Here is a 10906-nt window from a genome sequence, read left to right on the forward strand (position 1 = left end):
GAAACTTCCCTTTGCCGGCCTAGAACCTCATTCACAGTCTATTGCCATAGCTTTTCCTCTCTGCAGGCCAATAGGTTGTTTCTGAGGTCTAGTGTAACTTTTTTCTTTCTGACAGCATGATACATTTATGAGCTTTTACATTTCTGATTTTTCAAATGGGTACTTCACCCTTTGAAAATATGGTACTTTTAACATTTTACATGTGTTTTCCCTTTTGTCTGCTAGCTTCTGAGGATCCCTATATAAAGCCACTCAAGGCATGCATTAACTTGTACAAGCGGATCTTTGGTGGGTAGCATAATACTCTAAGTGTAGAGAAATTATGCCTTTCTTTTTTTCTTTTTTTTTTTCTTTTTCTCTTTTTTTTTATTTTATATATTTAAATTTTTTTTTCTTTATGACCTGCTTTATTCGTACTAATTTTTTTTTTTTTCACAGGCTAGATATTAGAAATGAAGCTCTCTCTTTGATTTTTTTTTTTTTTTTTTTTTTTAGACGTGCCATGAGATTTTCTTCTGATAATCTCTTTGCTGTTGCTTGTTTTTGTTATGCAGCATGCTTTCCTTGGCAATTAAGCTGCACCAACACTTGTCTTTTCAACACAGCCATTTCAAGAGTCTTTGTAACGTAGCTGCATCAAGAGTTTTTACCACGAAGCCGTGCCAGCATCTGTCCTTGTATTGAAGCTGTGCCAACATTCAACTTTGTCATGAAGCAACGTCAACACTTCATTCGTGCCAACATTCATCTTTGTCATAAAGCTACCTCGACATTTTATTTGCATTGAGGCCACATCTACACTTCATCCATGTCGAAACCGTGACAACATTCATCTTTGCCATGAAACCACGTCAACACATCATTTATACCGAGGCCATGCCAACATTGCATCTTTGTCATTGAAGCTACGTCAACACTTCATTCGCCGAAGCCGTGACAACATTCATGAAGCCACGTCGAAACTTCATTTGCACAGAAGTCATGTCAACATTCATGAAGCCATGTCAACTCTCCACATTGCCATTGAAGCTATGTCAACACTTTATTCGCACCGAAGCTGTGCCAACATTCATCTTTGTCATAAAACAATTTTCAGAGGCAACATCGCTCAGACATCAAGGGCGTATAGCACTGTAGCCAGACATCAAGATTTCAGAGATGCTAACAAGATGTTGAAAATGCATGGAGTCCCTATCAAGACTTTGAAGATGCAAGGACTTCTCGTTAAGATTTCGAATATGCCAACAAAACCTTGAAGTTTCAAGAAGAATGCTACCAAGACTTTGACATTGCAAGGAGCTCTCATTAAGACTTTAAAGATGCAAGGAGTTGCCAACAAAATCTTGAAGATGCAAGGAGTCCTTATCAAGACTTTGAAGATGCCAGAGCACGCTACCAAGACTTTGAAGATGTTAAAACATGCTACCAAAAATTTTGACATTGCACGAACATGCCCATAGAAGAGAGATGATGCCACACCGACCTCAGATATATAATCTACCATCATTCCGGAAGAAATTGACGCCATCCAGATTTCAGAGACATGATGTGAAACAACACCACTCAGAAGGGAGATGATGTGGTTCTAATTTCAAAGTTATGAAGTGGCACAACCTAAAAGAGAAATGGTGTAGCTTAAACTTGCAAGGTACAAGAAGATGCCCCCAGGAGATAAGTGATGCAAAGCATACTTCAGAAATGTGGGAGAATATCCATTGAATATGGGCAATGCCTTGCCAACCAAAGGGACCTTAAAGCGCATTGATGACTGTTGGAAAACTCCTCAAGTTAGACTGGCCATCCTTCTTCTTTCCATGTGACTGAACTTAGTGACAAGTACTAAGCTGCCTACGTACCCCGAAAAGGGATCAAGTCATCACATAGTTCAACAGATTTTTTTTTTTTATATAATTTATTTTTTCTTGATGATTTTTTTTTTCTTTGATAATTTCTTCTTCTTCTTTTTTTTTTTTTTTGATGATTTTTTTTTCTTTGATAATTTCTTCTTCTTCTTCTTCTTTTTTATGATTTTTTTTTCTTTGATAATTTATTCTTCTTCTTCTTCTTCTTTGATGATTTTTTTTTTCTTTGATAATTTCTTCTTCTTTTTTTGATGTTTTTTTTTTTAATGAAAATTTTTTTTAATGCGTGACTGAACTTAACAAAAGATACTAAGTTGCCTACGTACCCTTGAGAGGGATCAAGTCATCACGTAGTTCAAAAGATTTTTATTTTTTTTTTATTATAATTTTTTTTTTGTTTTTTTGTTTTCTTTTTCTTTTTCTTATGTGTTTTTGCAAAAAAGGGGGCGTAGTATGTAATAGTGGGTATCACCACTGATCGAACCCGAGACCTTGGCCTCAAGGGAGACACGGGCGTCCAACCGCTACGCCACACTCGCAATTGGTGACATAGAGTGGGATTAATTTCTCCTTATTGGTACGCTTTGAAGGGTAATGGGAAGACATCATGTACTCTTGCAGCGCTACAGTGGGTAGTTTAAGCTCTTACCGATGAGTAATTCTTGATTTTCAAGCATAGAAGCGTTTGAGGAACTTCCCATTGATGGGGCCGATCCTTGCATCATCATTGTTGATCAACTTGTGAGCTTGGTTAGTGTTTGCCCCCTGCTTGAGAGTTGGGAGTACATCATAAGCAACGGTTACATGGTTTGACCTGATAACTTCATTGAAGTCTAGATCAACCTTGTTTTCTTTGGCAAAAAAGGAGGGCTCATGTGTGTAATCCTCGCCCCACGCCCCACAGTTTTTCATGGGTACCAATTGTGCAATAGTGGGTATCACCATTAATCGAACCCGAGACCTTGGCCTTAAGGGCGACACAGGCATCCAACCACTACGCCACACTCACAAATGGTGCCATAAAGGGGGATTAATTTTTCTTTATTTGTACACTTTCAAAGGTAATGGGAAGACATCATGTACCCTTGCAGCATTATAGTGGGTAGTTTAAGCTCTTACCGAGAAGCAATTCTTGATTTTCAAGCATAGAAGCATTTGGGGAACTTCCCATTGATGGGGCCGATCCTTACACCATCATCATCAATCAACTTGTAAGCTCTATTGGTGTAGACTTCTTGCACAACATAAGGTCCATCCCATTTTGAAGTGAACTTATTGCCTATACGATGAGTTGTGATGATAGGTCTTCGAACGGCGAGGACTAAGTCACCAACTTGAAATGATCGTGGTTTGACTCTTTTATTGAATGCACTTGAAAGACGAGCTTGATAGCATTCAAAGCGTTGTTGGGCCTTGAGCCTTTTTTCATCAAGTGCCTCTAATTCTTGCAACCTGAGCTTGGCATTTTCTTCTCCAGTCAAACCTTCTTGAATGGCAATCTGTAATGATGGGATTTGGCGTTCTAAAGGAAGGACGGCTTCCACTTCGTAGACAAGAGAATATGGCGTTGCTTGAGTAGGCATTCGAAATGTTGTTCGATATGCCCATAATGCTTCTCCGATTCTTTCATGCCAGTCTCGCTTTTTCTTGGATACCACTTTTTTCAACAAACTTCCAAGTGTTTTGTTAAACGCTTCAGCTAGTCCATTTGCCGGGGCATTGTACATGAGGAATTGTATTGTTTAAATTCAAACTTCTCACATAGCTCTGTCATCAGCCTATTGTAGAATGGTTTGCCATTATCAATTATGATATACCGAGGGACACCATACTGATAGATCAAGTGAGTTCGAATGAAATTGACCACCGTTTCTTTCTTCACTTTCCTAAGGGGTACAGCTTCTGCCCATTTTGAGAAGTAGTCAGTTGCGGCTAAGATGTACAAGTGGCCACCGGATGACTTTGACAATGGCCCTATTGCATCAAGTCCCCATGCATCAAAAGGCCAAGAAGCTACAGTTGGGTGTAGAGGTTTTGGCGGCTGATGGATGAAGTTCGCGTGATATTGACAAGCTTCACACTTCTTAGCGCACTCCATAAAATCTTGTACCATCATAGGCCAATAGTAACCCATTCGTTTGATCCTATAGTGTAACTTAGGACCTGACTGATGTGCGCCGCATATTCCAAAATGAGCCTCCTCTAAGACTTGTTTAGCCACCTCCTCTCCTAAGCAATAGAGAAACAATCCATCAAATGAACGGCGAAAGAGAGTGTCTTTATAGTAAATGAATCGAGCAACCCTCCGCCGAATTTCGATTTTGTGGCGTTTATCATCCAGGAGTCTTCCATGTTGAAGGTATTCAATGATCACTTGTCGCCAATCTTCTTTTTCAACAAGGCATACAAAAATGATGTTGGCTTGCTCTTCTTCTTCTTCTTCAACCACAAGAGGTACCACCCACCTTTAGGAAATAGTGACTTTGGTTGTCTCTTCTTGGCATAATGCTAAGGCAATAGCCAAATTAGCTAAAGCATTGGCCTGTCTATTCTCCTTCCTCGGTATATGCTCCAATGTGATGGCTTCAAAATTTGCTAGCAACTTCTTCGCATATATGCAATAGGGGATGAGGTCTTCTTTCTTGACGTCATATTGCTCCAAGATTTGGTTGATAACTAATTTGGAGTCTCCCAAGATCTTAAGTTGTGATATGCCCATCTCAATAGCCATCTGTAGACCAATGATCAATGCTTGATATACGGCTACGTTGTTAGAGCAGAGTTCACTTAATGAGAACGAGTAAAGAAGTATTTGCCGTTGTGGAGAAACAAACACTGCACCTGCCCCCGCTCCTTCTTGACGTGCAGCCCCATCGAAAAGCATCACCCATGGTGGCATTACTTCAATGTAAAACACATCTTCATCCGGGAAATCATCAGAGAACTCCCAATCAGATGGAACTGGGTGATCAGCTAAGAAATCTGCCAATACTTGTCCTTTGACAGCTTTTTGTGGAACGTATACAAGGTCATATTGCTGAAGCAAGACTGCCCATCAAGCTATACAACCTGAAACCACTGGCCTGGAGAGGACATATTTGATCGGGTCTGCCTTTGCTATCAAACGAACCATATATGCTTGCATGTAGTGCTCTAGTTTGCCTATGGCAAAGAAAAGAGCGAGGAACATCTTTTCAATAGGAGAATAATTTAATTCAGCCCCATTGAGAGTTTGACTTAGATAATAAAGGGCTCTTTCTTTCCCCTCTTTATTTTCTTGCGCCATAAGAGCACCTAGAGACTTTTCTTGGGCCGCAATATACAGCACCAAAGGCTTTCCTGGGATAGGAGCACCTAAAACTGGAGGATTAAGTAAGTATCTTTTGATGCGTGCAAAAGCATTGCTGCAAGCCTAATCCCATTCAAAGTGCACATCCTTTTTCATCAATCTATTGAAAGGTTGACATCGACCAGCCAAATTCGAGATAAATCGTCGTATGTAGGCCAGTTTTCCCTGCAAGCCTCTAAGTTCTCGCAGATTCTTGGGCTCTGGCATTTTCTGGATAGCTTCAATTTTGGACTGCTCAATTTCAATACCGTGGTGCCTCACAATGAAACCAAGAAATTTTCCAAATGTTACGCCAAAAGCGCATTTGCGGGGGTTCATCTTAAGCTGATACTTTCTCAGGCGGGTGAACACGAATCGTAGATCTGCCAGATGGTCTTTCCTCCTTTTTGTTTTAACCACCAAATCATCGACATAACACTCCACGTATTTATGAAGTACATTATCAAAGATCTTCTGCATGGCCCGTTGATAAGTAGCACTAGCATTCTTTAGTCCAAAAGGCATCACTTTGTAACAGTAAATTCCCTTAGGGGTACGGAAAGCTGTAAGCTGCTCATCCTTAGGATTCATTCGAATTTGGTTTTAACCCGAAGATCCATCCATGAAAGATAAAGCTTCATGACCAGTAGTGGCATCAACCATGACCTCAGTGATGGGTAATGGAAAATCATCCTTGGGACATGCATTGTTCAAATCACGGAAGTCAACGCACACTCGGATTTGTCCATTCTTCTTCTTGACAGGGACGATGTTAGCGATCCATTCCGGGTACTGTACTTCATGAATGAAGCTTGCTTCAATGAGCTTATTGACCTCGGTTTCTATTTGAGGGATAAGCTCTGGTCAAAAGCGTCTTTGAGCTTGTTTGACTGGGCGCACGCGCTTCTTTACTGCCAAATGGTGTAGAGTAATACTCGGATTGAGCCCAGGCATTTCCTTGTAAGTCCAAGCGAACACATCCTTGTACTCTACTAGGAGCTTGAGGTATCCTTCTTCTTCTTCAGGGGTGAGAAGTGCACTGATGAAAGTTGGCCAGGGTTCTTCAGTAGTCCCTAAATTGATCTCTTTAAGTTCATCAACTGTAGCTTGTCCTCCATCTTCCAAGGCTGGAGGAGCTTCATCGACCTCTTCATTGGTTGCTTCAGCATCTGACAGTGTACCCTCTTCTATTGTGATATGAAACGAGGATGATACCTCTTCAATTTCCTCATCATGGATGGGTGTCTAACTTGTATGTACAATTGTTCGTCTTTTGACTTTGAGCGATCCTTCAGTGTTGATCTCCAAGGTAAAGTTACGTTTCATGCGTGAAGGAATGCTACTGCGGATCTCATCATTAGCTTTCTTCTTCCCTTGAACGTCAAAGTTTATTGAACTTTGAGAATGACTATCAATAGGCCTTTTTGTTGCCCCCAGTCGATCAAAGACAGATTTACAAGCAAGAGTGTCCTAATTTGGCATTAAACAAGTTGTATTTAACCTGTCGAACACTGTGATTCGTGATGACGAGGCCTCAATGCGATCAAACACTGAGACATGGGGTGAAGAATGGTCTTTCCTTTGATTGGAACTTTCGCCGACCTCCACTGTCATGTATTGGGAACTCGAAGGATCGCTTCTTTTCTTGATCCATATCTGAGCTGGTTGTTCAGGAGTATAACATAATCTTGTCTTTGGGATAGGAATTTCATGCCCTTCAAGCCTCATTTTCCTTTGTGTTTTGCTAAGGCCATGCACCTTTTCTCCAGTGGCTTCTGGAATTAGCTTCCCTAAGTCCTCTTGTTTTGAGAAATCATAGCCTGCTTTGGCTAACAGCCTATATGCCTTTGGGTCGAACCATTCTTTCGTCCGTTCACTTGGTAGAATATCATGCTTTATTGGACTCTGCAAAGATCTCATGAATCCTTTTAACGGCTTCGAGGGTAAAGGATTTGTGGATGAAGTTAAAGGCATAACATGATTTTCTTTCAATATGGCTACATCCTCCATCATGAGCTTTGCAGGAAGCCTTCCCACGTCTTTTGTAGGTTGAAGGCATTCCGTGAATGGTGATTGTCCATTCTTGCGGTGTGATAATGGTATATACCAGAGGAATGGTTCTGGACCTTTCTTTGGGGAAGAAATGTCCTTTTTGGCGATGAATTTAACGTGCCCCTCTTCACCCTGTTTACTTTTTATAGATGGGATCTCAACTGGAAGAACCTCACTAGAAATGTCTTCTTTTGCATAAAATTTTGCATTAGCAAAATGAGCTTCGGTTTCTGCAAAAGGCTTTAAATCAGCATCGACCTTTTTTATTCCATTTTGAAAGAACTTAAAGCATTGATGCAAAGTCGACGACACTATTCCATTTTCATGCATCCAAGGACGTCCTAACAACATATTGTAGGTCGTCTTAGCGTCAATGACGTGGAACAAGACGTTGCTTTTCAATTCTCCAATGATCAATTCTAGGTGGATCAGGCCGATTGCACGTTGTCCTCCTTGGTTAAAACCTTGGATGACTAAACGGCTGTGTGATAATTCTTCCATAGTAAAACCCAGTCGTTTCATGGTCATTTTTGGAAGTATGTTAATGGCTGAACCTCCGTCAACAAGGATACACTCGATCCTTTGTTCACGAGCATAACCAAAGACATAGAGTGGGCGATTGTGGGGCTTAGAGCATAACAATAGATCCTCATCAGTGAAGGTTAAATCTGGAGAGCATGCGTAACATCCCTGTGTTTGTTGAAGCGTATTGGTATGAGGGGCGTATATCTCTGGTTTTCCAAGAGCTTGGGTGAGCACTTCTTTTGGTGATGTGGAGGATTGCAAGGGTTTAACTTCATCGACCTGAGATTGGAGTTCCTCCAAAGAAGACAAGGTCTCTTTTGGATCACCATGGTCAACGTCCTCCTTTTCGTCCTGAATTTCGCAACGAGAGACTATGTGGACGGCCTTGGCTGAGTCATTTTGAAAGAATTTTCTGGAGAAGAATTCTTCCAATGTGATGAGCTTTCGAGATTTTCGGGTTTGTGCTGAATCTTCATACACTTTTGTTCCCAGTCTCCCTTGCCTCTTATTACTCATTCTTTTTAACCAAGGCTGAATTTGGTTTTGTGCTCTTTTGGATCTTGGGTGATCAAATGAAGAGGAAATGCTCATTTCTTCTTCAATCTCTTGCGAACAACCATCGTCCAGCCTTCTTCCTCATCCATCGTTGACCTTTTATCATCATTTGACTTATAATGAGGTGCTTTTTGTGAGAGCTAAACTTGAACTGGTTCCAGAGAACCAAACTGGATGAGCGTGGTATTTGCCCCTTGCTTAGTAGTCGGAGACAGGGAACTAGGTAACCCACAAGAAAATGTGACAAGGTTTGACTGAGCAACATCATTAAAATCCAAGTCGATTTTCCTTTCCTTGGCTAGCTTCATGATGAGTTTTTTAAGAACAAAGCATTTTTGGATTGGATGACTTATGATGCAATGATACTTACAATAGTTCGGGTCATCAACTTTTCTCATCTCTTCCAGTCGTTTGCATTCTGGCAATTCAATTAATTTCAACTTGAGCAATTGTTCTAACATTTCAGGCATATCGACGTCTAGGAAAGGATAGACCTTTTGTTCCCATTCCTTAAGTGATGAGCGACGTGTCTCACGCTGTTGACCTCCTTCAGGCCTCTTTTCATTGGCCTTCACATTTTTTGTTGAAATTTTGACTGGGGCAGGATTGACATTCATTGAATCTTAGATATTACTTTTTGCATTCCTGTCATTTTTCCTTATTTCCCGTCTTTCTTTCCTTTCCTCAAGTACGGGAGGTTTCATATTTCCATGGCTGGAAATACTTAACTCCATGTCATGCGCACGAGTTGCCAACTCTTCAAATGTTCGGGGCTTTACTCCTTGAAGGATGTAAAGAAGTCCCCAATGCATGCCTTGGAGGCACATCTTTATAGCAGATATTTCAGTAAGTCTATCCTTGCAATCTAGACTCAAAGAATGCCACCGATTGATATAATCAATGACGAGCTCATCCTTCCACTGTTTAGTATTGGTAAGCTCCATCATGCTTACCGTGCGTCATGTGCTGTAGAATCGATTGAGAAACTCCCTTTCAAGTTGTTCCCAGCTATCGATTGACTCGGGCTCTAAGTCTGTATACCAATCAAAGGCATTCCCCTTTAGTGAACGGACAAACTGCTTTACAAAGAGACCTCCTTGAGTCCCTGCGTTCTCGCAAGTTTCTACAAAGTGAGTAATGTGTTGCTTAGGCTTTCCTTTGCCATCAAATTGCAAGAACTTGGGAGGTTGATACCCATTTAGCATTCTCATGTTATCAATGCACTTTGTATAGGGTTTGGAATATATGAGAGAACTTGTGGAAGAACCTCCATAATGTGCCCGAATGGTATTTGTAATCATATCTTGCAGTTGTTGGACAGATATCGAGGCCATTGAGGTGGAATGTCCGTGTTAAGAAGTGCCTTCACCTCCTTTTCCTTTATCACCCCTGGCGTTTTCTCCTTTGAAGGTAAAGCCAGGTGGGTGCTCAGGGCCAAGACTTGATTCACCCGAATCTTGTATCTCCAGCTTGTTCATTAGGGTTGCAATTTTGACGTCCTTTTCTTCAAGTGCCTTTATGAGAAGGATGACCCTTTGTTCCATTTCAGCCATCTTTTCTTCCATGGTAGAGGTGTTAGTCATCATTACTGGCATGACCTCTATAGATGACGGAGAAAATGATGAAACAGGATGAGTCAGTGGTACTTCACTCCTTAAGTTTCTCATCACGGGTAAAGAGTTGATAGAAAAGGTCTTTGTTGGGGATGATTCATTACTGGTCTCTAAATCTTTCGAGGCAGATGAATCTTTAGTGGTAGCTTTCCTATTTGCAAGAAAGTCCAGAGAGATGTCAGTAGGAGGTTGGCTTTCTTGGGTTGGTTGAGGTTAGAGTCGATCAAGAGCTTTGCACCGACTGCGAGTGATTGGGCCGACATACTCATCAGCACTGGAATCATCAACCACTGATTTTCAAACATTCTTGCTAAAGGTCATTGAAGCTAGTAGCAAAATGATGTCAAATTTCTTTTCTTTTAAAGGAGAAAGAGATGAGAGGCAGAGAGGTCCCACTGGGCGTGCCAGAATTTGTAAGCGACTAAATTTCTCGGTTTGAAATAAATCAAACAAGTAAAATAGTTTTACAAATGCGAATTTGTATTGATGATTGTGTGGTACAATTCTCTGAAATTATAAAAGAGTGATCCTCTGATTTGATCTCCTTGCAAGAGTTATTGATTGGATTTATGGTAATGTGGCTTTGACTTGAACACAAAATATCCCTCAATTTGGTTGAGGGATGGATCGAAGATTGCTGAAATGGAATTACAATGAATCTCTGGCTATGAGCTTGTTTAGAAATCCTTTGTTCTTCGCGTTCTTCGTGTTCTTCGTGCGTTCTTCATCTTCGAAGGTTTGTGGTGGAAGTTCCTCGGTGCTTTAGAGGTTTGAATCCATTGAGCTTCATTGATTTGTGATTTGTTGATGTTTTCGGACACTTTTGGCTTGATTCCCACAAACTTTAGGATCTAGGCAGATGATCTGGATGATTCTGCTTCGAATGTTCTCCGATTTTAGGGTTGAAGTTCTTGAAGTTCTTGAAGGCTTTGAGGCTTGATCTTCGTAGAGCTTTTTCACTTCTGAATTCT

At 40.9% G+C, this 10906-nt stretch overlaps 1 protein-coding gene across 1 annotated transcript; it reads right to left on the bottom strand.

Annotated features, from left to right (window-relative positions):
* Positions 1-5793: 5793 nt before the first annotated feature.
* LOC115985438 lies at positions 5794-8283 on the bottom strand. The gene is made up of 3 exons (XM_031108374.1): positions 6703-8283; positions 6126-6435; positions 5794-6032 (listed from the first exon to the last, which is right to left on the bottom strand). The coding sequence occupies exons 1-3, from the start codon at positions 8281-8283 to the stop codon at positions 5794-5796; spliced, it is 2130 nt and encodes a 709-aa protein (XP_030964234.1).
* Positions 8284-10906: the final 2623 nt, after the last annotated feature.

This window comes from Quercus lobata, chromosome 4, assembly GCF_001633185.2.
Source record: "Quercus lobata isolate SW786 chromosome 4, ValleyOak3.0 Primary Assembly, whole genome shotgun sequence".
Classification (NCBI taxonomy): domain Eukaryota; kingdom Viridiplantae; phylum Streptophyta; class Magnoliopsida; order Fagales; family Fagaceae; genus Quercus; species Quercus lobata.